Source organism: Camelus bactrianus, chromosome 21, assembly GCF_048773025.1.
Source record: "Camelus bactrianus isolate YW-2024 breed Bactrian camel chromosome 21, ASM4877302v1, whole genome shotgun sequence".
NCBI classification, from domain to species: Eukaryota; Metazoa; Chordata; class Mammalia; order Artiodactyla; family Camelidae; genus Camelus; species Camelus bactrianus.
In genome coordinates this window covers 11955000-11982958 of record NC_133559.1, presented here as the reverse complement: position 1 = coordinate 11982958, position 27959 = coordinate 11955000, and the positions used below count along the sequence as shown (strand labels likewise).

Sequence of the window (27959 nt, the reverse complement as noted above, 5' to 3'; positions counted from 1 at the left end):
ATCAAAGACATATGATTACTTTTATTCAGTTTCATAAAAGCTGTCACATAAATTTGGATTAAAAAGTGACAATTAGAGGCTTGGTTTTTCTGGAAATGCAAGGAAGAGAAATAACCTTTAATAGCTTAAATGATAATTTTCTGAATCTTCCTCTTACATCAAAAGCTATACATCTTCTCCCCAAAGCACCTGCTCCAACAGCCAACTTACCCTTTTTATCTCCCTCAAGCTGGGACAGGCTAATTCCCCTCCACCCCCACCCCCACCCTTCTTTCAGTCACACTGTGTGGGTGCTAAAGACCCTGGGTTCTGACCAATGAACAGAACTGTCCTTTAAGCCAGCAACCCACAGGCAGTGGCACCCAAAGCCCCATTCCCAGTCCCCATGGCAGAGGCCACAGAGCTGGCATTGTTTCCACTGTCTCAGGAAGAAGGAGCCAAAAGCTGACCCTCAGCACAAATCAAGGCCCAACATGTGGAGAGAGAATGAGGGCTCCCAGGCCCAAAGTAGGCTGCGAGCTGGGGGCAGGAAAAGGGAGTTTTTGCAGTCATTCCATCTTTAGAAATAAGGGGAAAATTGGATGCTTTTCCACTACTATGGTTCTATAAGGTACTCTAATGCTGAGCTCAAGGGGATCTGCAAGCAAGCACAAAAGGGTCTAAACAAATCAGAACTTTGCTCTGGCTGGAAATAAGAGTGACAAAAAAATAGGTCAATGTAGTAATTTGTAGGAAGATGATGCTGGGGACTTCAGCTCTTCACATGGCTGCCAGCCCTACAGAGGACAACACAGTAAGAACCAAGACAACCACTCCAGACTGGTATAGCTGGGAAACTGTCAGGCCTTTTCCTAAGTCCCACATCTGTAGAAATAAGAAAAGAAAAGAAAGAAAAAAGTTAGTAATCATGGTCCTGGGTGTGAGCACTCTCACAGCTCCTTTCTCACAAAGAAACACCACCTAAGAACAGGCAACTCCTCTCAGCCTGATTCTAGAGAAAAACACTTCTGCCCTTATTCCTGAACTTCACCTTTCTTAAAACCCACAATATAGTACCTACCACCCACTTACCCGAATGACAGAAAAGGATTCCATCCCCAGACCCCTACAGACAAGAACTTCCAGACTGAATAGATAAAACTTCCCCTCGTTACAACGAAACTAGATCAATGTTTCCCAAAGTGTGTTTCTCCAAAAACTAGTTCCTCAGAATGTTAAAAGGCATTACATGGGAGGGAAAAAAAGTCCTGTGGTCAAATAAATTTGGCAAACACTTAACTACAAGACTTCTCAAGATTAATCCACACTATTAATCTTCAAAATGGGGATATAATATACATGATTTCCCAGACAGAGTCAACCACAGAATCCCCTTTGAGAAGAAACATCTGTCCATCAGAGGACTAGAATTTTTTTAAAAAATACTCTTTGGGATCTAGAACACTGTTTCTCAATTTTGTTCTGACTGTGATCCCGATTAAGAAATATCTTTTAATGAGCACCCTGTGTGTGTTACATATCATACATAAAAGTTCACCAAACAATAAGCAATATTTATCATTACTACGTGTGCTATATTCTGTATATTGTATTCTATTTAAATTTCCTTTTTTGTTGGGAGCAAGCTACTAAACTGATTTTCTATCTGTTGAGTCAAAAACCACAACTTAAAAAACACTGGATTGAGACTCTCTTGTGCCCTAGGGATATTAACATACTGTACTCTAAATCACTAAAAAATTCCCTAGGGCAAAAGTAGTCTTCAGGTTCCACTTTCCATACATGACTGCCCCAACACACATACGTCCACACTCTGAATGTAAAACTGACTAAATTAGGAATGCTTCAGAGAAAAAAAGGCAAAAAAATCAAGATGAGAAGATGCCCCCACCTCAGCTCCCAAAGAGCTTCTACCTAGATAAGATTAAGAGTCAAGCAGATTCCACAAAAAGATGTTTCGATTATAAAGGGACAGTGTTTTACCGAAAACTTGAGTCCTACTGGGAAGTGGTAAGGCGGGATATTCTCTAGAATACCAGAGACCCTTCACTTCCTACTCTCTTACATCAGTCCCACTCTCCACTCCTCCATTAGATCTTCTGGCAAGAACCATGGACAGTCACAGAGAACAGACAAAATCCTGTCTGACACTCAGAGCCATTACTTACTAGAACAACAAATAAAAGCAGATTTAAGGGCTTAAGAAAAGCCTTGACTGAGTTCTGACATTTTGTGAAACCTCTTTCCCTTCTCTACCCTCCATATTAAGACAAGAGCAAATTTATGACAAGTCCCTGCCTGAGCCAGGATGCCAGCAGAGAAAGCTGATCAGCTGATTTTCATTAGAGAGCTTTGTTCTGTGGAATAAGAAGTCATTAATGGAAATGCCCTCCCTCTCCATCCCCTCCCCGAGGGAAATGAAGTCATTCTGAATCAAACTGAACACTGCCCTAGGGAACAGTTGATATAGATACATTTAATTTAATAGATCATTTGGTCTCTCACTTTTCTGACTCCATTAAACTGTCTATTGGACCAGACTGAAATTCAGAAAGTGCTTGTCTCTAGGCTCTGATATGGAAGTTGCAAAAGGTCAAATTAAGGCAAAAGGATTCATTTGACAGATGGCTCAGGTTGAGAAATAATGGAAAACCAGGAAGAATGGAACAGTAATTATCTTCCTGGGAAAGGAAGCAAGACTAGAGGTAGGGATACCACAAAATATGAAATCTTAAAATGCTGGAAGAGGGACTGATCTCTGACCCAGGGCAGGTTTGATTAAGCTTTAACTCCTTAATAAAGAGAAGACAACAGTTTGAACTGACCCCAAGGTCATGTAGGAGGCAATATGGATAGTTTCCAGGCTATCAAAAGATTCCTAAAGCCAATATTAAAATCTGGGATCTTCGGCACCCAGTTTCTGTTAAACTTGGCTCCATTCTATCCAATAGTTCAAAACAAACAAAAAAACAAAAGCAGTCAACACAATCCAATGTCAAGATAATAAAAGTTAATATATTTGACTCCATCCAGACGTGTTACTCTGAGTCGATAAGAAGGTTAGACTGAAAGTAGGAACTATGTTTATCTAGCTCATAATTGAATCCGCAATGTCAACAACAGTGTCTGACACAACAGGTAACAATTATTTGATAAGTATGCCTTCTGTGCCAGATGTATGAGCTGGCTTCAAGGGTCTCTTAGTAACATCCCTCTTAAAACTGGAAAAGTTCACATTGAGACCCTGAAAGTATCTGCCAGGCCTACATCCAGTGCTCAGCTACATCAACAGCTGGGCTGCCAACCAATGCCCAGGCATCTAGTTTAGCTTTCCCCAAGAGGCCCTTGGGCAAAGGTCCAAGCACAACTAACTTTAACAACAGCGCTAAACCCAGACCATAAATGACAGAATCCTCCCAGCCTCTCCATTCCTTTCACCCAGCAAATGTACAAATCCACAGTTAACTTACCAAGTGTCGGATCCCATTCCAGGTGTGATACATGAGAGGGAAGACAAGTGCAAATTTGACTGTGTGGATCAGTGCTGGCCCCAAACACAGGGACTTCACAAGTTCCAAATGAGACTCAAAGTTCCCAGGGACCAACAAGGCTGACAAACCAAAAAGGGAGACCCCTGAGGAGAAAACAAAGTAAGTCCATCACAGCTGCTCACCAGCCACAATAAACATAACACATAAAACTGGATTCTACGACAGTCCCTGGCACTTCATACAATTCTAAACCATTCTGAAATGGGGAAGATTTAAACTAATGTTCATATTTGCAGTAGAAGAAAGACTACTTGGAATCTTACTCTAATCTCTTAAATTTGCCATACATTTTAGCATATTATTCCTTAGCTCAACATCCCTCTCTATAAAAACTTCATCTGCCATTTTAGAAGTCACCCTCTGGCTACATCTATATCATCATCTCAGTAAGAAAAAGTAAAAACAGTACACTCAGTCCAAGGGAAAATCTGAGAAAAAAATTTAAATCATTCAAATCAAAAATGTAACTCAAAATGGATCAAAGACCTAAACGGAAGAACTAAAACCAGGAAAGCATAGGAGTAAATCTTTATGACCTTGGATTAGGCAGTAGTTTCTTAGATATAACACCAAAATGAGAAGAAACAAAAAAAATAAATTGGACTTCATCAAAATTAAAAACTTTTGTGCTGCAAACAATGCCATGAAGAAAGTAAAAAGACAACACATACAATAAGGAACATATTTCTAAATTATACTTCTGATAAGGGACCTATACCTAGAATATATTAAAGACTCTAACAACTCAATAAAAAGACAATCCAATTTAAGATAGGCAAAAGATACGAACAGGTATCTTCCCAAAGAAGATAAAGGATCAATAAGTGTATGAAAAGATGCTCAATACCATTAGCCATCAGGGAAATGCAAACCAAAACCATAATAAAAGGCCACGTAACACCCACTAGGATGCTATATAGTTGGTGCTCCATATCTACAGGTTCTGAATCTATGAATTTGGATGGAAAACATTCAGGAAAAAATTCCAGGAAGTTCCAAAAACCAAAACTTGAATTTGCCACAAACTGGCAACTATTTACATAGCACTTACAATGTATTAGGTATTATAATTAATCTAGAGATGATTTAAAGTACAGCAGAGGATGTGCACAGGTTATATACAAACACCATGCCATTTTATATAAGACTTTAGCATCTACATATTTTGGTATCTGCAGGGGGGTCCTGGAACCAATCCCGAGGGACAACTATAATATATCTAAATATAAAACTCTCTATACATTTACCTAGAGTATACACATTTACATAAGTATCAAATATATTTAACTTATATTTAATAACACAACAAAGGCAAAGTTATATATATATAAAATATAAAAAGATACATAATAACAAGTGTTGGCAAGGATATAGAGAAATCAGAACCCTCCTATGTTGCTGGTAGGAATCTGAAATAGCGCAGCCACTTTGAAAACAATCTGGCAGTTCCTCAAAATGTTTAGTTATTGTATGACCCAGCAATTCCACTCTTAGGTGTACAACCAAAAGAAATGAAACAGAAGCCCACACAAAAACCTGTACACAAATATTAACAGTAGCATTATTCACAAAAGTCCCAAAGTGGAAACAATGCAAATTTCATCAATTGATGAATGGCTAAATTAAACATGGTGTATACATACAATGGAATATTCAGCAATAAAAAGAAATGAAGTACTGATACATGCTACAACATGTCAGAACTTTGAAAACATTATGCGAAGCAAAAGACACCAGTCACAAAAGACCACATATTGTATGATTTCATTTGTATGAAACGTTCAGTATAGATAAGTCTATAAGAGACAAAGGAGATAAGTGGTTACCTTCAGCTGGAGGGCTGGTGGGGAAATGGGGAGTGACTGCTAACAGACATGGGGTTTTCTTTTGGGATGATGAAAATATTCTAAAATTGATTATGGTAATTGTTGCACAACTCTGAATATACTAAAACCACTGAAATGTAAACTCTGAATATGTGAACAGCAAGGTATATGAATTGTTTCAATAAAGCTGTTAAAAGAAACAATCTCTACCACAATAGTTGTTACCTACTTTCAATTCCTACACATTTCCATCAATAGCTGTGGCTCATCATACAGTAATTCTATAGCAGGGTGAAAAAGCACACCTGTTGAAAATATACTGGATTGTTTTAGCAAGCATTTAACTCTCCATTTCTACTCAAGGCAGGAGTGGTTAAAATCATGACAATTAAACAATAGAAGGAATATTCTAACAGTAAGGTTATTGATTGAGATGGTTATGCCAACCCTTTCCCAGATCTTAAAGAACATGAAACAACTATAGAAACAGGTAATGGAAAACAGCATGCAGAGAGTATAACGTCTAGAGGTCCATTCTATTCTACTGCTGTCAAATGCAGCAAACATGCACTCACATTTCCTTCACAGACATTTATTGAAAGCATCCTATGTGCTAAACCTGTGCTAAACTTATGGCAAGAAAAACCAAGACATGGCATCTGCCTAAGAAACTTAGAGTCTAGCAGCAGACATTTAAGTAACTCAATCCACAGTACAGGGTATGGTGCTAGAGAGCACCAGCACCATAACAGCACTGTAACAAAGGTACACGTGTACACAGGATGCTAAGGAACACAAAACAGAAGAATCAAAATCCATCTAGTAAGAGGGGTAGAGGATCCTGAAAAGACTTTTCTGAGTTGTATTTAAACTGAATTTTGAGGATAGAGATTAGGGGTCAGGGAAGTGTAGAGTGGCAGGACACAAGGCTCAATCATAAAGGACCTTATATGCTAAACTAGAGTTTAAACTTGATCCTGTTGGTCAGGGATGACAGACTTCATCTCAGTGCCAATCCATATCAATTAATAATGGTTACCTAAAGTGTTAATAGTGAGAAGGATTCTTAGGCCACATCTTATACAGAAAAAATGATCTGCCGTGGCCTCAGAAGGAGGGGAGGGTTACTTGGGCCTAATGCCATTCTTTTTGTTTGTTTGTTTTGCTTTTTTGGTTTTTTTGTTTGTTTGTTTGTTTGTTTTGAGGGGGGAGGTAATTAGGTTTCTTCCTTTCTTTCTAGAGGAGGTACTGGGGATTGAGCCCAGGAACTTGTGCACACTAGGCATGTGCTCTACCACTTGAGCTATATCCTCCCCCATGCCATTCTTAATAGAACTGGAGAGTTATTAAAGAGTTTTTAAACTAGAGGGTGGTATGATCAGATATGCCCCTTAAAAAAATCAACCTGGCAGCAATAAGGGGATGGGCTGGATGAGGAGTCAGAATGGAGGCAGGAAGTCTGAATAGGAGGCCATGTTGATTCCAAGTCTCCAGTTGGTAAAACAGTACTAGCTTGACCAAAGATAATAACTGGGTGGGGGGAAAAGATGAGAGAGAACAGAGAAGGGACAACCAAGAAAGATATAAAGGAGGTAAAATTTGAGGGTAGCAAGTAAATGAGGTAAGTCAAGGATGGTAGTCTACATGAGCTACTGAATAGATAATGCCCTTCACCCACACAGAGAACAAAGGAAATGCAGGCTGTTTTTAGTTTAGATCAGTTTTGATTTGTTGGGAGATTGATGTTGATATTTTGGGAGGAAGGAAAGTTAAGTTCAATTTAAAGTATACATATTTGAATTCAAGGTGCCTAAAGAAGATCAAAGTAAAGATATTCAATAAGCAGCTGGATAAAGGTCTAAAGCTAGCTGAGTTCTGATTTATCATTTACATTAATATTTGGAATATTTAATCTTTACCTCTCAGAAAATGTCTGATCATTTGTAGCTAAAAATCTCATCCTCATCCCTTCCTACCTCATGACTGCTATATCTTAGTCCTTGAATTGCCAAGATGGGATGACCTGGAAAATCTAATTGTCACCAGAAGAGAAAATCCTTCTCAGAAATGCTTTATTTTCCCTCAATGCATGAATACTTCTGACCTCTCCCATTCCTGCTCCCCAGTCCAGGCTGCAGAGAAGCAGTCTAGCAGAATACATCATGAGATTAGTTTGACAACATTTTAGATTAAAAGAGCAATCAAGTGCTGTCAACTTGAGTTTTAATCATCATTTGGAACAGCTCCACCAAGGCCCTTTTAGATGTTTTTATTTTCTTCTGCAGTGACATCTGCAGGGGTTTTTTTGCTAGAAGAAGTTGTCTAAAAGAGCTTATTTAGCTTCTGGAAGTGGCACTAGGACTTACTGACAATCTGCACAGTTCTTATATAGCACTTAACTGCAGTGGAGCAGGCTGAGGCTAGTCTTGGCAGCCAAGTGAAAACACCATTTAATTTTTCTTAGTGATTAGGTGGGACAGCTTCAGTGGCTTTGTTTTCCTAATTTAAATTGTTCAGCTATTAGGAGTCCCTCCTCAGGTGCTCAGGTTCTAAAAGGAGAGGCTATTTCCTGCTACCCAATACACTATACATCAGAGGAGGACTTAGGAAATGTCATATTTAATTTCCTCTCATATATTTTTCATTTGTAATGAGGAAAGCTTTGGCCAAAGTCACTTCTGACTGACTGACTTCTGATATTCCTCGTTTGAAGATGTGATACAATAAAAAGTACACATTTGGTCTTTTCCCCCAATTCCTAGCACACAGCTCCTAAAAACCCTTGGAATCTCTGGAGTGTTAAGAGTGGTTTTCTGTATGCTAATGAGATGACTGGTAGCTTTGGGGTTGGAATGGGTGACTGGACAGCTTCAGGATGGGGGCTAGTTGTGTGAAAGACCAAGGCATGATCTGAGGACTGGAACTTTCAGTCCTATACCTCCCCTCCCTTTCTTATCCTCATCCACCCCCCCACACCTCTGGGGGAGGAGAGTGGCCAGTGATTGAGCTAATCAACAATAGCCAATGATTTAATCAATCCTACCCAGGCAATGAAGCTGCTATAAAAACCTCTAAACTCCAGGGTTCGGACAGTTTACAGGTTACCGAATGCAAAGATGTGCTGGGAGGGTGGTGTGACGAGAGAGGGCATGGAAGCTCCATACACACTCCCCTCTCTACTTGCCCATACCTTGCCCTATGTATCTCCTCCACTTGGTTTTTAAAATAAAGGAGATGCATCCTTTATTTTTAAAACCAGTGTGTGTAAATAAAGTGTTTTCCTGAGTGCTGGCAAATTATCAAACCTAAGGAAGGGGTCGTGGGAACCCTGATTTATAGCTGGAACTTTACATGTAGTATTTAATTTAATTCTCACAATCCTAACTAGACATTATCATAAGCAGAAAAGGAAGTGATGGATGATATAGTAACTAGTTAGTGACAGAGATGGAACTGGACTCGGATCTATCTAACTTCAAAATTTGTGCTCTTTTCAGTTTCTCTACACTGCCTCAGTCTGGAATGACCAGGATTCCTAATGTATAACACATCATATTTGAGAATCAAAAACTCATGTGCCATCTCACGAAAAGCTCTGAAAGAAAAAGAAAAAGCAGCCATTTCAATGTTTCATCAGTTACTTTATAAATATATAAGTCCTTTGGCATTTCTAGAAAAGCAGCTGACTGCCTGAGTAGTAGGTTTGCCTATACATTCAGGTAATCTCTCACTGAAGTTCTGATTCTCCAATCTGACCTGTTTTTAAAGGTCAGCCAAAATATTCAGGACTATTCTTATACCCATTCAAGTTAATATACACTGCATTCCTCTAAAATATCTGTTGTTTAGCACTCGTATTTTTTCTAATCTCATTTTTTATTGTTATATGGTTGCATGTTGATTACCCTAACCCAGCCCCATTCAAACTGCAACTTCAGCTATCTACCTTCTCAAAGAATTTGCCTAATTTAATCTAGATTTTTATACGATCCATCACTATGAAAAATCATGAGTATTTTAATCTCTACAGAACAGAAGAATGTTACTAGTCACCTCCTTCCAACTTTTAAAGGATTATTTGCAAACTTCTTTTTCAGTAAATTCTACCAATGTCAAACTATGCTTTTTATTTTTTAGTTCAACATGTTTTTTGGAATTTATATGTTGGCCACAAAATCTTAACAGTCTGAATGAACATCTAATCATGGATTTGTCTAGGCCAGCTCGTTCTGTTACTGAAACAAATGAGAACATGAATCTTTTAGGACTTTCCATGGTCTACGGGATGAAGTTCCAACTTCTCAGCACAGCAAAGTCCTTTACTTTCTGGTGCACTTTCCAGTCTGATCTTTTGCCACTTCTCCAATAACACTACTCTTAAACAAGCAGACCTAGTTATCATTATCCAGGACTCTAGGTGCTTTCCAAACCCTGTGCCTCTGCATAAGATAGTTTCAATGTTGGAATGTCTTCCTCCACCTCCTTTTCATGAACTCTCCTACCCATCCTTCTTTCCAGCTCTCCAACTCCTTCAGAGTTGGTCTCTCCTCTGGGACCTCCTATCTTTATTAAAAAGTTATCACGGTGTATTATAAATATCTATTTGTCTTACTCCATAGACTCTTGTACCCTTAAAGGTAGAGGCTATTATTACCACTATCCAATTTCAAATGCATAACAGGAGGTTAATTAGAAGTTAGGAGGAATGAACATTTCTGAAATGACCACTATGGGAAAAATGAATTACATGGGTGTATTCATTTAGTAAATAAAGATTTACTAAGCACCTACTGGATGCTAGAGGGTATGAATAAGATAGGTGCAGCTCCCACTCTCTGAAGAGCTTACAGTCTAATAAAAGAGACAGACTTATAAAAAGCAAACAAAATAACTACAAATTATGTAATAAAAGCTATGATAGAAACAATCAGTACAAAAAGAACTATGAAGGAATAGTGCTGTGAAATAGAAAATTAACAAGATAATTAACAATTGAACTAGAAACAGAAACAGGAGCTACTACTTTAGATATGGGGGCAAGCAAAGTACTCTCCGAGTTGACAGTTTTCTTAAGATCTAAGGGATAAGAAGGAACTAACATGCACTGCGCAGCAAGAGCTACGGGTGGACATTTCAAATCAAGGGAACGAAATATGCAATGGCTCTGGGGTGAGAAAGCATTTTACCTGTTTCAAGGAATTCAAAGAGCAGTGTGGCTAAAGCAGAGTAAGCAAGGGGAGGAATGGCAGGAGGGGCAGGGAAAGGGCAAGTTCAGGAAGAGCACGGTAGAGATTTGAATTTTAATCTAAGTGTAAAGGCAAATACAGTAATAGGAATATTCTAAGCATAACCTGATACAATTTCTTTTCCAAAGATTTTTATTTTTCTTGCTGTTGTGTGAAAACCAGATCGGAGGAGAACCACAAGAATGCAAAGATCACAGTTGCTGGAACTGACTGCACTTTAGGTAAAACAATGATCCAATTCTTGCCATTTGGTCCAGGGCACATCATCGTCTAAGAGACTGTTGCTATTAAATTTATCATACTTCTCATCCCTGTTTTTATAACTCAACAACAGAGTGTAGTTTTTTTGAAATCCCATCAATTCTGGAATAGGCATTATTAATATTCCCATTTTTCAAGGAATAAACTGAGGTTTAGAGTGGTAACTAAGTTGCCTGAGTCATCTACCCAGGAAAAACCTGTTCCCTTCCAGTTTTGAGGTAGGGACCTTCAGTATTTGAGGGAAATATGATTACTACTACCACAAAAACAGATACTATGTTCTATTATGGAATTAAGGGAGAAGGTTTGGGAAGAAAAGGATACATGCTAATCAACATAAGGTCATTCAAAGGGGTAAAGATGGAAAAAAGAAAGAGTCAACATCCTTTTTTTTTCATTCAGTGGTGATAAATATACTGACATAACAATAGAAACCATAGCCTAATAAATAAACTGCTCTTTTCCTTCCAATGATTTTTAGGACTAAATCTGCTTCTTATTACTACCAAACTAAGCAAAAAGCTTCAATCAAAAATTATAAGATTCTAAGTAAGCAGAAATAAAGTAACTATGAATTTACATTAGAATAGACTAATCTAGAAATTTACCCTATTATTTCAGTGAAAGTAGGTTAAAATTCAGAAACTATATAGATTCCTAGGCAATACCAATCCAGCATTCCATCATCCCTTTACCAAACAAAGGAATGATAACATAGGAATGATAATATTAGATCTTACATAGGAGCTCCTATCCTTACTTGATTATCAACAAAACCAGTCTAGTTGTGAATAGCAGAGACTTAGTTCTAGATAATTTCTCCAATGTCTCAGCAGCAGCTCCCTAAATACAGGATACCAATATTTAAGCCACCAGTCCGGCTGATGACATACTCTACAGAAGCCTAGGAGGGGCCCTGAAGGAGATTATGAAAAACAAAAATATGTCCATGACTCCAGCACTAGCCAGAGAAAAAAATTTAAATATAGCTGATCCTCTTATAAACTATCTCCCTACTATGGAAAGAGCCATCAGATCCTAGAAACCTGATTATAATCTTTACTTCTACCTGTAATAAATCTTACCACCCAAAAAGGATATACTAAGAACAGCAATTCACTCTGCAGCTGTATTTCATATTATATAAATAAATAAATAGACACTCTTGTTTTTAAGCCAGATTTTTTGAGACTGGAGAATGAGTTAAGCTTTTTGCGCAGGATCAATTCTAAGTGATAAAATATAGGCGCTAAAACTTGAGTTTCTGAAAGAATAAGATTGGTGACTAATCTTGGACTGGGTCTGGTCAGTGTTCAGTCAGCGAGCCCATCTCCAATACATTTCTATCTCTGTTCTCTGTAATGCCAATAAATACAGTATCAGGATGTGCTAGGGATGATTTAAAAATTGGCTAAGAAAAGAACCTGAGCATAGTGGGAACTCATAACTAATTGTTAAAGAAACAAATTAACAGTAAGTATAAGTGGCCTTATCATTTTCTCTAAATCAAGTTGCTGAGTTGCAAAGGAGGCATTGCCAAGAGCCACAGAAATAGCAACTTTCTTCAAAGAAGTGTGTGTGTGCATGTATTCATGTTCACGTAAAAAGACAAATACATACCTGCACTCAAGGCAACACCAGTGCCACGGTGGCAAATGGACATCACCATGGGAAGAGACCAACTGCAAAGAAATACACCAAGGCAATTAAAAACAGAAACAGATGACACCATAGGAGATTCCATTTTGGCAAAGAAAATAGACACTACTTCAGAAATAGGCACTGTTTATCACAAAACAAAAACAAACAGCTTTCACATTCCTGTGTTTTCACTTTCTAATTTGAAAATAAGAAAACTAATTTATTTAAGGAGATGCGTCCCTTCCTGTTACCAGACCGCATCACTAACAGAGCTGAGAGGAGGAATCAATAAAAACTCAAACTCCTCCTTTCATATAAGAAACAACATGGGTCAAAGACACCAATTAAAGTTGCATTCAGTTAAAAAACAGAATACAACCACCTGGGTCCTTCTGTTTTTCCAGTCATAAGACAGAAGTAGGAGAAAACCTAAGTGAGCTTTATTTACCCAATTTCATATAACATAAGTCATTCTTTAACTCTCTTACTATGTACCCCAAAATAACCGAATTGAGCATACCATTCATTCCCTAATAAATTACCTATCCCAAATTTTAAATCTGATTTTGCTGGATTTAGTATATGTTTCTTAATCCACAATAGTTTTGAAATACTTTGTTATCAAACTCCTTTTAAATCATGTTCTGATCTGTCAATCTGCCAAAGCATTTCCATAGAAGGACAACCAACACTGCTATATTCTGGACCTAGTTCTCATGATCAAGAGCAAACTGGTTAGTGAAATAGAAAGAACAGGAGTCTTTGGATAAAGTTAACATTCATCCTGGAAAGTCAGCTCATATAGAGAATGCTGAGCATAATCAGACCACATACTCCACACACTATAAAGAGAAGCAACCCAAGTAGGTTGAAAAGATCTCAGAAAGAAGTTCTATGTAAAAATAGTCACAGTAAGAAAGGAGTAATGTCCAAAGAAACCAAAAAAACTGGCTAGACACCACCACTCTGATTAACTCAGATTTAACAGGATAAATATAAAAGGCAGAAGAAGAGCCACATAACAAAAGACAAGCAGAGAACAATGGCATAATTTGCTTAGAAGAATCAGGAGACTAAACCCCAGAATGAGCTGAGGCTTGCAAAAATGTCAAGGACAACAAAAAGGGGCTTTTAAAATTGTATTCAGGGAAAGAAAGCCTCCTAACTAGGACTGACAATTTTATGTTAATGGATGACAGAGTGCAAAGCAGATTGCTCAACTATTTTATTTGTTAAAGAGAATGATTATCAGACTGAAAAAGACAGAACAAATATTGACTTAGGAGAACTGGAAAAAAAAAAAAAGTGGGGAAATTATAAGACATTGCTTAGTATTCCAAATGCACTCAGGGCTCCTGGCCAGATGAATTAAATCCCATGACGGAAAGAGCTAACACATGAAACATATGTACTGTTCTCATAATCTTCAAGAAAGAATACAATGGAAAATGGAAGTGATACAAAGTCAAATGTTACCCTAATTTTTTAAAAAATGGTTAAAAACATAGCCTGGTTAACCTATTACTGAGAAGGTAAGGGAGATTTTATTTTCCAATAACCATGATATTATTTCCAGTCCCACATGATCTTCCAAAATCTTGTCACTCCTTATCAGGTAAGTTTTTATATTTAGCCCCTTGAATCTGGGCAGGACTTCATGACTGACTGCCTCAAGATAGAGAATGCAGCAGAACTGACACTGCACAATTTCCAAATCACTTTCCGTCCCTCCATCCCTCTGTCCCTTCATCTATTCCTCCCTCTATCATGCTATAATTGAGAAACAGCCTATTTAGAAAGATTATGTTGAAAGACCCATGTAGAGAGAAAATGAAGGCCCTTCTAATAGCCAGAATCAACCCAAAACATGCGAGTAAATGGATCTTCAGATTATTTCAGCCTCCAGCCTTCATGTTTTCTGGCTGAGGCCTCAAACATCACAGAGCAGAGACAGGTCATCTCCACTATTTCCTGTTTGAACATTAGTTAAGAGTCTAGCATAGAAAATCAAAATTGCTTTAATTCACTTACAGAAAAGATGATCACTAGGAGCCAGTATGAATTCCCTTAGGAAAATTTTTTTCAGGAAATACAGAGATCCTTTTGAACATATCTTTTATATGCATATATATAATATATAATTCATCTTTGTATTTCCGACTCCTAAGAGAACCAGGCACACTGTGAGCAATTAACAAGCATCTACTGATTTGAAGTGTATTAATTTTTTTTCCTTTTTTGATCGTTAGTAGATTGTTAATCAAGGAAAAGCTAGAGACATAAGATATACGAATTTTAGCAAATGATCTAAAAATCATGTTGCAAACAATACCACCAGGGAAGTAAAAAGCAAAGAATATATATAAATGGCCAATAAGTATATGAAAAGATGCTCAACATCACTAATCATCAGAAAAATGCCAGTCAAAACCACAATGAGATACCTCTTCATATCCATTTGGATGACTATTACTAAAACAACAACAAAAACAGCAAATCACAACTACTGGGGCGGATATGGAGAAATTGGAACCCCCATGCCCTGCTGGTAGAAGTGTAAACAGTGCAGCTGCTGTGGAGAATAGTATGTTGGTTCCTCCAAAAATTAAATATAGAATTACCGTATGATCCAGCAATTCCACTTCTAGGATATACCCCAAAAAATTGAAAGCAGGAGACTCAAAGAGGTATCTGTACACCTATGCTCATAGTAGCACTATTCATAATAGCCAAAAGGTGGAAACAAGCCAAATGTCCATGGACAGATGAATGGATAAGCAAAATGTGATATATACATACAATAAGATATTATTCAGCTTTAAAAAGAAATGAAATTCTAATACATTCTTCAATATGAATGAACCTTGAAGATACTACGCCAAGTGAAATAGGCCAGACACAAAAGGACAAACATTGTACAACTCTACTTTATTAAGTACCTAGAGTAGTCAAATTTATAGAGACAGAAACTTGAATGGCTGTTGCCAGGGGCTGGGGGCAGAGGGGAATGGGAATTATTGTTTAATGGGTATTGAGTTTCAGTTTGGGAAGATGAAAGGATTCTGGAAATGGATAGTGGTGATGGGTGCACAACAATGTAAATGTACTTAATGTCACTGACTGTACACTTAAAAATGGCTAAACTGACAAATTTTATGTTATGTATACTTTACCACAATTTTTTAAAAAGTTAAAAATAGTTAACAGACAACCCAATTTAATAAAGAACATAGGACATGAATATACATTTCTCCAAAGAAGATATACAAATGGCCTATAAACAAATGAAAAGATGTTCAATATCAATAAAGGTTGTCAGAAAAAAACTGGGCTTAGATCCATTTTATATGGTTCAAGGTAGAACTAGAGCCACTGTATAGAAGATATGAGCTGTAATAAGCTCAATAAAATAAGGGTCCTTCTGACAAGAGAAATTCCCAAATTGGAAAAGGGTGATAGCCAGTTCCTTGTCACTGGAGGTATGCAGGCATAGGCAGACAACTATTTATGAAATTCACCCATTAGGTACAATAGTGGCTTTTAAACTTTTTTTTTTTTTTTGAGCAGCACTCTTTCTTCAAATGCAAAATCCCAATATATAAAACACATAAAAGTCAAGTTGCTTTGGTTATCCAGGGCTTGAGGGCCTGCAGTGTCATCTGCATGTTGGCCAGCCCCACACAACTATCCACAGAAACTCAATGGAATATCAAAGACCCAAGTAGTACTCTTAAAAGCCAATGAGGCTGAAGATTAAATAATATTTTAAGAACCCCTCCAACTCTAAGTTTTTAAAAATTTTTTCTAATGTTATTTTGAATGACTTGTTTTCTTAATAACTTAATTCTTATATACACTTTTGCTTTGATAAACATATAATTTATTAAGAGAAAAAGAATACTTCAGAAAATGCTAACTTAACCATGTACTCCCATGCTACCTCCAAAAAACTGTAAGAGTTAGTAAAAGAAAATACATGATTCCAGATATCTCAAACATCTTTCCTAGACATGTCACTTCGGAAACAGCTCCATGTTCCCTTTTTCTTTTTCTCACAAGTATATCTAAAGTTTCATAACCAGAAAAGAAAACAAGGTGAAGACTCACTCACCAGGTTATTACCATTTGTTATATGACCTATGAAAAAAAGGCTTGGGCTTTAAGTATAAATTCAAAATAATTTAAGAAGTTCTTTATCATTATAATCCTCCCTCAAATCTTTCATCTCTTAAAAAAAAAAAAGTTTTACCATAAAGTAGCAAGGATTGAGATCACTTATTAGTCTTCTGTTGTAGTAGAATGTCCAATTTCTGCAATCATAATTATTTCTGGAATCTGGCTTGGAAAAAATATGAAGGGTTGTGGTATTTGTGGAGGTGGTTAAAAAATGGAGAGCCTTCCTGGCAAGAACCCAAGTAAAGACGACAGCAGAGTTCAAGATGCTTTGCTGGGTTAGCTAGAAAGGAGCAGATCTACAAGGGTTTTTTTGGAAAACACCAGCATAGCAGCCATCAATGCTACTTTTGAGAACAACAGATTAACGGAAATAGATGTATGTATGTATATACTCACATATAGACATGTACATGTGTGTGTTTGCGTACACACATATCCTAGCTCTACCTACTGAAAGGGACTCGGAGCAATGATATCCAGGCAGCAATGAGCACATCTAGCACCCAGATCTGGATTTCACAGGAGCCATCTTGAAGAACTCCCACTAGCTAAGTCTGGCACAAGCAACATCAAAATAAATCAGAGCAACAGTGTTAACTCTTGGGGCAAAATAAGAATTGTGAAATAAAAGGAAAAAAAATACATATATATATGTTCCCAGTTCTTGACACAGTCCTTCTAAAACCCTTATTTAATCTCCTGAGTGACAGGGGTGCTAGGAGTATCTTTCTACTTGGTCTTTGACTCTGGTTCAAACACAGTTCCTATATCCCTTGGCATTTCCTAGGTGATAAGAGCAATCTTTGTTCTAATGAGGTGACTCTGGATGGCGGCTGGTCACCTAAGACCAAACCATGACTAGAAACTTGGAACTTTCAGCCCCACCCCCACCTTTTCCTGAGGAGGGGGAGAAGGGCTAAAAATTGAGTTAATAATTGATCCTGCTTACGTGACGAAGCTTCTATACAAATCCCAAAAGTACAGGGTTCGGGATGTTTTCAGGTTGGTAAACACATTGACATGTCAGGAGGGTAATAAACCCCAACTTCATGGGGACAAAAGCTCCTGTGGTCAGGATCCTTCCAGATGTGACATAGAGGTACCTAAAAGGGTGCCTGGCTATTCATCTGTATCATTTGTAACATCCTTTGTAATAAACTAGTAAATTTAAGTAAATGTTTCCAAGTTCTTTGAGCCATTCCAGCAAATTATTGAATCCAAAGAGAGGGTTGTGAGAACTTTTGATTTATAGTTGATCAGTTAAAAGTACAGGTGACAATGTGGGACTTGGGATTGGCATCTAAAGTAGGAGGCAGTCTTGAGAGACTGAGCCCCTAACCTGTGGGGTTTGTGCTAACTCCAGGTAGTTAGTGTCATAAACAAATTGTAGGACTCCCAGTTGGTGTCTGGAGAGTTGAAAAACTGGTGGATGTGATACCCCTACACATTCGGTATCAGAAGTATTGAGAGTAGAGAGGAAACATTAGTGTCTTTCCTTTAGTTGGTGTCATAAAAGTAGAGGAGAAACAAGCTTTTCCTTTTAGAAATCCTTGAGTCTATACTGATAAAGAAAGAAAGCTTTACCCTATAGTAATAAATGAGGTATGATGGAATTAGAAAAACCACAATTTGGCAATCATCATAGTAATAACTGATTCAGGCAAGTACCATCAACAGATGTTGATGGGTAAACATCTGACAAGAAATAGATTATTTATAGTCTCAGAGTATCTTCCCACAACATAAGTATTAATAAATAAATATAATATCTTTATTCAATAACTTTATAGTGGAGAAACCTAGCAGACACATCTTAACCAGTGATAAGTTATATCACCACCAAAAGATAAATCATCCTGTGCAGCCTCCTGATACAATGCACCAAGAAGAACACGGAATCACTTCAGAGGTACTCCTGCCAAAGACAACATCAGAAAAATCCAAAATTGGGAAACATTCTAAAAATGGCAAGACCATAAAAGATAAGGAAAGACTAAAAAATTGTTCCATGCTGAACAGATTAGAGAGACAACTAAATGTAATATATGATCCTGAGTTGGCTCTTGGACCCATAAAGGACATTACTGGGACAACTGGTAAAATCTGAATGGAATCTGAGGATTAGATGGGTAACACTGGATCAATGTTAATTTTCTCTGACTGTGATGTTGTAGTATGGAGTTCCCTTAAATCAAGGAAATATACACTCAAGAATTAAGAGATTACGGTAGGCAAAAAAAGTCCCCATTCTAACCCCTGGAACCTATATACCTTAAATGACAAAGGGGAATTAAGGTTGAAAATGAAATTACGGTTGCTAATAAGCTCACTTAAGATAAGGAAACTATGCCAGGTTATCCGGATGGGCCCAATATAATACAAAGGGTCTTTAAAAGAGGAAGAGGCTGGCAGAAGGAGGGAGTCAGAAAAGAAATGTGACAATGAAGCAGGGTCAAAGAGATGGGATGAGAGAACTTGACTTATCATTAATGGTTTTGAAGATGGAGGAAGGAGGCCACAAGCCAAGGAATTCAGAGCAGCCTCCAGAAGCTAGAAAATGCAAGGAAACAGATTCTCCCCTAGAGCTTCCAGAAGGGAATGATGCCCTGTCAACACGTTAATTTTAGCCCTGGAACACCTGAGTCAGACTCTGACCTACAGGACTGTAAGATAATAAATGTGTTCTTTCAAGCCACAAAATTTGTGATAACTTGTGACAGCAGCAATAGAAAACTAATGCAGGAGTAACACAGCATCATCATCTCTGCACTTGTTCTTAAATCATTCAAACATGTTAACACGTTGGGAATCTGTACAAAGATATGTAGGAACACTGTACACTATTTCTACATTTATCTAAATTTGAAATTGTTTCAAAATGATTTTTTTAATTAATAAGAACTACATTCTGACTTACCAGAATTTTCCAAATAGTAGTTTTGCAGGCAAATTACCCTTCTAAGGCCAGAAGACAGAATGTAGTTATCTTGTTATTAAAAAAAAGGCCTAAGGGAAATAATCAGGGAGGCTATGGGCCAACCTCCAGAACTTTCATCCACTACTACTAGATATTCCAGAGCCCTTAGTGGGGAAGGTATAGCCCAAGTGGTAGAGTGCACGCTTAGAGGTCCTGGGTTCAATTCCCAGTACCTCCTCTAAAAATACATAAATAAATAAACCTAATTACTTCTCTCCCTCAACAAAAAAATTAAATAAATAAAATAAATTTTCAAGATCTCACACACACACACACACACACAAAAACAGACCAAGATAATACAGAGCCTTTACCTGTAGATAGTGATATGAGGAGATAAAGGACGGTTTGAACCAGTGTTCTTACTCCAGAATCTCTCCATCTCTTCTTTGGCTGTGGTTCCCAAAGGAACAGCACTAAAATAAAACCAAAAGGTTTCAAAATGATTAAAAGTAAACTCGGCTGTAATTTTTACACAACAAAAAATTAAAATAAAAAAAGGTAAGCTGGACTAGATGAACCCATCTATTAGGAAAACATGTTCGTCCACTCATCTTTATGCCAAATTTGTTTCAGTTATTAGCGACCTCAATCACCCAATGAGGTCATACCAAAGGATAACACTTCTTTCTAATCCCCCAACATAGGCCCTGTAATGGAAGCCAAACTTCTTTCTTGTTGAGCAGCAGGGCAAATACAGTATTTCAAACCTATTTACATAAATGGGTTACCCTTTTCCCAGGCCACGGGTGGTATCTCATACATTATCACTGCTGTCATCTGATTCTTTCAGGTTCTCAAAAATCAAGAATTGGGGGGAGGGTGTAGCTCAGTGGTAGAGTGCGTGCTTAGCATGCACAAGGTCCTGAGTTCAATCCCCCGTAACTCCATTGAAAATAAGTAAGTAAATAAACCTAATTACCTCCCTTCTGGAAAAAAAAAAACTTTAAAAAAAGGGTGGGAGGGTATAGCTCAAGTGGTAGAGCGTGTGCTTAAGCATGCACAAGATCCTGGGTTCAATCTCCAGTACCTCCTCTAAAAGTATATAAATAAATAAACCTAAATACCTGCCCCCAAATAAAAGAAACCAAAAAAAAAAAAAAAAAAAAATCAAGAATTGGATCCAGCTCAGGACCTCTGAATAATTCTTGGTTTTCCTTGTCACTGGGCTAGGCTGAAGCCAATTGGTTTGTTTTGTTTGTTTTGTTTTGTTTTGTTTTTTGAAGCCAATTGTTAAACAGCTATCTTCAACAATTTAACTTATTATGTGCCTATACAAAACATGATTCCATCCCCCTCAAGAAAATATCTCCCCATGGATTACTTATTAATTAAAAGTTAAAAGTTAAAAACAGTAACTCCATAGTGGGGAAAAAACTTAGCACACATTTCTGTATTCAAATGATCAAAGTTAAAATCACTGATAATGAGGCAAACAGCATCAAATGCCTCTGATGTGACATACTAAGGGTGTAACATCATTTACACATTACTCCTGCCAAAAATGGATAACCTGAATCTAATCATTAGAAAACAATCAAACAAACATAATTTGAGAGGCACTCTACAAAACAACTGACCAGTATTCTTCAAAAATGTCAATGTCATAAGAGACACAGGAAGGCTAAGAACATTCCAGATTAAAAGATACTAGAGAAACATGACAATTAAATGTAATATGTGAGCCAAATTAGATCCTGGATGGAGAACAGGTGGACTGTATTTCTTTAAAGTACATTATTTGGAACAAATGGAAAACCTGAAAATTGACTATATATCAGATAAGATTACATCAATGTTAAATTTCCTGAATTCGATAATTGCATTTGTATAATTATACTGTGTTTCATAACGTTCTTGTTCTCAGAAGCATTTAGAAGTAAAAAAAAAAAAAAAAAAAAAGTTTTTAGAAGCAAAGTGCCATGATGTCTACAACTTAATCTCAAAGAAGTCAGAAAAATAATAACAATAATTATACATATATTAGGCTGAGCCACACTAAACTGTCAATATTAGGCCAGTTTTGACCTACAAGAATAACTATTTCATATGGCACAAACTAAAATATATAGAATGATAAGTAAACACAGCAAAAATGTTAACAACTGATGAATCCAGGTGGAAGGCATACAGAACTTCCTTGCACTATTCTTCCAATTATTCTGAAAGTACAAAATATTCCTTAAATTAAAAGTTAAAAAAAAAAAAAAACAGCACGGAGGCAATTGTTGAAGCCAACAGACTAGGAATGAATATTGCAGGAAGAAACAGATTTAAAGATTTACTCCTGGGAGCTGCCCAAAATTAATGGTTACAAAAACATTAAAGGAAGAAAGACTAGACAGGAAGAGAATTAGATACCAAGCAAGGAATCAAGAAATGGAGCAAATCAATGAAGTTAAACATAGCAGAAAAATTGAAAATGAGGAAAATTAATAAAAGACCAAAGAAATACTTATCCTTCCTTCTTCCACTACCAAATAAGAAAAATAGTGACCACAATCACTAAATTTTCAGCCAGCCATCTACAATTATCTGCTTTCATACATATCCTCAAAATCGCAATCAACACTGAGCAGTCAAAACCTGTTGCTTTTCCTTCAGGAAAAAAAAAAAGTTAAATAATAATAATAATCTCCACAGATTCAGGAACTTACTTTCTGATACAGAATTGAGGACTAAGGTGGGCACGGAGGCAATGACGGCCAACATGTCTGCAAGATAAGAGAACCAAGAGTCAATACACATTTAGAGACCAACTTCAGTACATCAACTTCTCTGTTTTTTACCCTACTAGACATAGAGGTAGAGGGGAAAATTAGGAATAAGATGAAAACAATGACAGTATCAGGGTCCTTGGGATATTTTCTAGTTGAAAAGCTACAACTTTAAATAATTTGAGATTATTATCACAAATACTATTTATAAATGCAAAATAAAATTCTAGCTGAACACAAATAATACAAGGTAAAAGAATAATTAGAGTTGGCAATGTTTAATGAGAAATACAGAAAATGATTTTAAGCTAGGTCTTAATGGAGGTGAAGGTTAAAAGACAGAGGTTAAAAAAAAAAACCAACAGAATAAGTCACAGGCAACATCAAGTATGATACAGCTTAGCTATAGTAGACACCTGCTGCAACTGGAAGAATTTAAAAGGTTTGAAGAACAAGGGGTTTGTGGAGGGAGGGTCCTAAATATTAAGCTGTCATTTTAGGAACTCCCATCAAGTTCCAGACAATCTGGATGAACTTCAAGTCAAAAAGGTTGTCATGTAACACTGCAAAAAACATGAGAATGCAAAGATTTCTCTACTACCTATATGAAAAGGTACTTGAAGAGGGAACATGTTTTCGACTAAAAAATTGCTATTTTTGAAATGTACACATCAATACCAGAACTGCTTTTCAAGTCTAAGATGAAAATATGCCCAGGCATTCTACCTTAAGAGAATTTAACTGATTCAGAATTTATATGGTATTATGAAAAACACATGATCATCACACCCCTTTACTCACATTATATCAAATCTTCCCAAAAGTATTTAAGAAAGTTATCAGAGTGAAGCTCTGGGACTAAAATTTAAAAGGGAAGGATATAGCTCAGTTGTAAAGTGCATGCTTATCATGATGAGATCCTGGGTTCAATCTCCAGTACCTCCATTAAAAAATAAATAAACCTAATTACTTCTCCCCACCAAAAAAAAAAAAAAAAAGCATTAATCAGAAGTGAAGCTAGAAGTCGGTTTAGAAAAATACACTGAGATTTTACAAAAGTTTATTGTATATTCACTATGTGCACTGTGGGGCTATAAGATCATGGATCACTAAGATCCAATGATCTTCTAGAAAAGCTCATTTAAAAAAAAAGCTCATGATGTCCCTCACACCATTGATATTAGATGCAGAAACATTTTGAACATTATGCTTTACACTAGGACACTAGAAGGGCCCACTATCTGAAGGAAAAATAATCCAACCAACACTTCCTTCAGCTCTTCCTTCTTTCCAGCTTCAGAGGCAAGAGGTGAATACAGACATTGTGTATCCAGAGCTCCCAGAAAGAAGTGGGAAGAAATCTCTTTAAATCAATCGAAGTAATTGTGACTCTGACTGAAGTTGCAGGGCATGCATTCCTCACACCAGGCCAGGTCCCGTCACTCAGCTACCCAGCAAGAGTTTGCAGATGTGGGTTGGAATCTACAGCGTTCTCTGTCTAGTGCTATTGTTTCCCGGACAAATACCAATGTAAACTTTCCACAAGACCCTAACAGAAACTAGTTGCATAACCTTATTTGAAATACGACAAGAGCAGATATCTAATCTATCCTTGCCTTTCATGTGAAATCAGGAACCCTCAAAAGATTTCTTGTTTCCACCCAGGAATAGTGCTTTATATATTACAGCTAGAAAGTAATAGTACTTTCTTTGTTTTATTTTTAATTAACAAGTCAGAACTTAACATTTCTAGTTAGTGCTGTCCCCTTCCCCCCTTTTTTTGTAAAGTGAAAGCAAGTTTATTTAGAGATACACACACTCCATAGACAGTGTGGCCCATCTCACTCAGAAGGAAAAGCGGCTTAGGAGATACATACTCCATAGGCAGAAAGGGGGCCATCCCAAAACGCAAGAGGAAGAAAGACCAAGAGGAGTGGGGGTGTTTAGTCTGAAGTAAAAGTAGATACACATTCCAAGTGTTGTCCCCTTCTAAATGCATTATACGTGTCTCCCCAAAAATGTAATAGTTGCTCAAATTGTTTTTGAAACTCTTCTCAGTATTGGGACAACAACAGTAATGTAGAAAGAACACTGGACAATGTAAAAGTTAGACTGGAGATCTAGATCAACATAAATTGTGTAGCTTCACTGAGTCACTGAGCTTCAGCTTTCTTGTTTATAAAATGGGACTGATAACACTTGTTTTATTTGTTGCTGGGAGGATTATATGAGAAAATGTACAGGAAAGCATTCTCTAAACTGCAATGTATCACATATATGTAAAATATTAATATTTCATTGGCTTCCTCAAGGTCTTCAGAATTTGCATCACATTCTTTTAAAATCTCTTTGTGGTATAAAAATATTCATCTGCTGAAACTGGATTTGACTTTTGGAAAAAACAAGTTATTCAAAGCCAAGTGTATGTGATTGAACTGAATAAAAAACCATTTTGGTCCAAAACAAGATGTGACTGTAATATAATGAGTTTCTCTTAAATGTCCTCTAAATTTGATCAGATGGTATGCCAAAAATTTAGTTTCATAAATGTCTGAGGTAACAACAACACTAAAATATTTATATAACCTTGAAAGACATGATCAAGAGCAATCATTTATGTACAAAAGTTCTGATTAATGGTATGAGCACTCAACTAACTACAAAGCTACAATGTAAATCATCCTTGACTTTTCTCTCAACACCTCCCCCGCCTATATACACATACACACACACACACAAGGCATCACCCAATCCTACCAATATTATCTAGGAAATTGCAGTCCATTGTTTTAGTCCAAATGTTCACCTCATCTCTCACTAGGAGGAGTATAACAGGAGCTCTTGAACTGATCTCCCTAAGCACTAATCTCTTCCCCTATCATTCAATGTTATCAGAGTTAACCTACTGAAAAATAAAGTTAATTTCATCACTCTTCTGCCTAAAGTCTTACCAGTTCATTACTTATAGTATAAGGTTCAACGTGACCCAATCCAACTCTCCTACAAGTGGGAGATTCATTCTCCTACAAGTTCCCTTCAGCCCCCTATACCTCTATCATACTGAATGTTACAATTTATGCCCAGGCAGAGTAAGCCCTCTTATAACCACATGCCTTTGCTCAGGTTGTTCTCCAACTGGACCTCTCTCACAGCCTGACAAAATCAACCTTCAAGACCCAACTACTCCCAAATGGCAACTTCACCACTCCCTTAGCTTTACTTGCTACACCTGCCATGCTCCCATACCACTTGTTCATATCTCTCAATCAACATTATACTGCTTAATAATTAATCCATTTATCTCTTTTGCTAAACTTTGAGCTCAAGAATAGGACCGGAATACTTTGCATCTATGGCACCTATAATAACGTCTGGCACATAGAAGAGGCTCACAACACATGGCTTGAGAATAAGTATGCTTATTTTTAAAAGCAGTTTTAGGACTTTAGAATTAACTCTTATTTTTAGAGGTGTTTCATAGGTAGCATTTAATATGATGAGCAATGTCCAGAGGGTTAATGACTCTTGGTGACTTTGTGCTTAAGCTGCATGAACATTACTAGACAGAAGCCTAGCTGTTCTTCGTTTAGTTTTATATCTCCGTCTTGGCTTTGGCAAGTCATTCCTTGACTGAGTGCCAATGGAGTTTGTGCTACTCAGTTGGTTATTCATCCCCAGCTAGTACATAACTATTTAGAGAGTATATAAAATATAGAGCACTATTCAAAAACTATGACATATAGTACCGTGATAACTAATAATTTTTAGTTAGCTAAGTATTAAAAATGTTTAGCCAATATTTCTCTTAAGTGGGTTCAAGTTATTACTGTTTTCATTCAAAGGAAGAAATCACAATAATGCAATCAGCCTTGACTTGTCCAAAACAAATGTAATTAGTGGTAATGCTAGAACTAGAAATCAGCCCCTAAAATTTTTTAGACAGTATTTTCCTTTGAGGCTAAATCAGCACATTATAAATAGCTCCAAATCCCTCTAGCGAAATGGAATTAGACCTGGAACTTCCATAAGGAATTTTTTTTTCTTAAATTCCCTATTTCTCTTCCTAAAAAAGCCCTTGTGAGAAATGAATAGAGAGGTACCATTCCCATGAGAGTTTCTACCACTAACGAATCCTAATGGTGACAGTCCTACATAGCACAAAATGATAGACTGGACATACTTAGTAAGTATGGTGACCCTTGGCTTCTAAGCACTAATCATGAAACTCCTAAAATGAACCGTTTTAGAACCAATACAATCATTTCAACCTAAATGTTAATTCCACCAAAAGCCTGTGGCATCTACCAAAATTTGATACATCAAAGAATTCAAAGCACTCAATTATGTAATATCTGTAATGAAGGAGGTAGTCCAGCAAGACTAGTCTTGGTACACTTTAGAAAAATGACACCTTTGGAGATGAGAGGCAGAGAGAAAAAACGAAGGATTAAGATAAACCATTCCTGATCTCAACTCCAGGGGGAGTTCTGCCACAGAGAAACTCTATATAAAGTCCCTCTATTTTTATATTGGGTGACTGAAGTGGAAAGAGAAATGAGAAGATATTTGGGGAAATCAGGAATTAAATCTCAACAGCATTAAAGCTAACTTTCCATAACAAACAGTTTCCAAAAATAGTGCTGGCACGAAACTATGCTGGGATTTGTACCAAGAGCGTCTAAAATCATTAAAGTCGCTATAGCTAGAAAGGTTCTGAGCAGAGAACGAGGCCTTGTAAACAGAGGGTAGTTCAGAATGGAAGAAAATCTAGGGTATTTCTCTGGACGGTGAACTGACACTGTACAGAAAAACTAGGACATCCACTCCTCCCGCCCTCTAAGTAAAACAACAAAGTAAAACTTAATTTTCTGCGCTGCTTTGGGGCAGGAGAGGAACCGCGACAGGCGCTTTTAATCGTTAGGCTGGTTAAGTGTCCAGACCTACCACTCTCTGCTAGGAGCCCGTTACGAACTCGGACAGTGCCCCCTCATTGTCAGCAACTGGTGTCTGCAGGAGTAAGACACAAAGGCAAAGTACAGTAAGAATCCTCTCCTTGAAGCCCAATCTCTAAAGAGAAAACAGAGCTATTTCTTTTCACGGAGCTTGGCTCTGAGCGCAGCCTTAAGAGCCACCTGGGAAAGAGTATTAGAAGTGGGGCAAGCAGAGGGGAGAGAAAAAAAAAGGGGGGTGGGGGTAGGGTTGGCGAGAGCAGCGCGACCCGGCCGTAAGGAGTGTGAAAGATAACCCGCCAGTGACCCTGAAACCCTAGCGGGTGCACAGGAGCGGCTGGGGGAGGGGAAGGGTCTCAAGGATTCCAGAGCGCCTGGCCTCCACCCACAGGTCCTTTCCTTGCCCAGGCACAGGTAAACATCTGTCAGCAAGGCGTGAGGGGCCAGTACAGAACTCCCGACGGCCGCCGGCACCGACTCCCAGACCCGCAGTAAAGTCACCTCAACAAGAGCGCAGCCATCTTGGGTTCCGGCCTGGACGGAAGTGACGCCAGACGGCCCCACCACCTCTGGGAGGGGAGGGCGAGGAGGGCGTGGCCTCTGTCACGTGACGAC

At 37.6% G+C, this 27959-nt stretch overlaps 1 protein-coding gene across 2 annotated transcripts; it reads right to left on the bottom strand.

The window, feature by feature from the left end:
- Nucleotides 1-6: 6 nt before the first annotated feature.
- SDHC (succinate dehydrogenase complex subunit C) lies at nt 7-27944 on the bottom strand. 2 transcript variants are annotated; one of them, XM_010955705.3, is made up of 6 exons: nt 27846-27944; nt 22336-22392; nt 19993-20094; nt 12505-12566; nt 3471-3634; nt 7-864 (listed from the first exon to the last, which is right to left on the bottom strand). In XM_010955705.3, the coding sequence occupies exons 1-6, from the start codon at nt 27863-27865 to the stop codon at nt 760-762; spliced, it is 510 nt and encodes a 169-aa protein (XP_010954007.3). In that variant the 5' UTR covers nt 27866-27944; the 3' UTR covers nt 7-759. The 2 variants fall into 2 exon arrangements, with proteins under 2 accessions (XP_010954007.3, XP_074205812.1); XM_074349711.1 differs by lacking the exon at nt 27846-27944 and adding an exon at nt 27340-27363.
- Between the last annotated feature and the right edge of the window lie 15 nt (nt 27945-27959).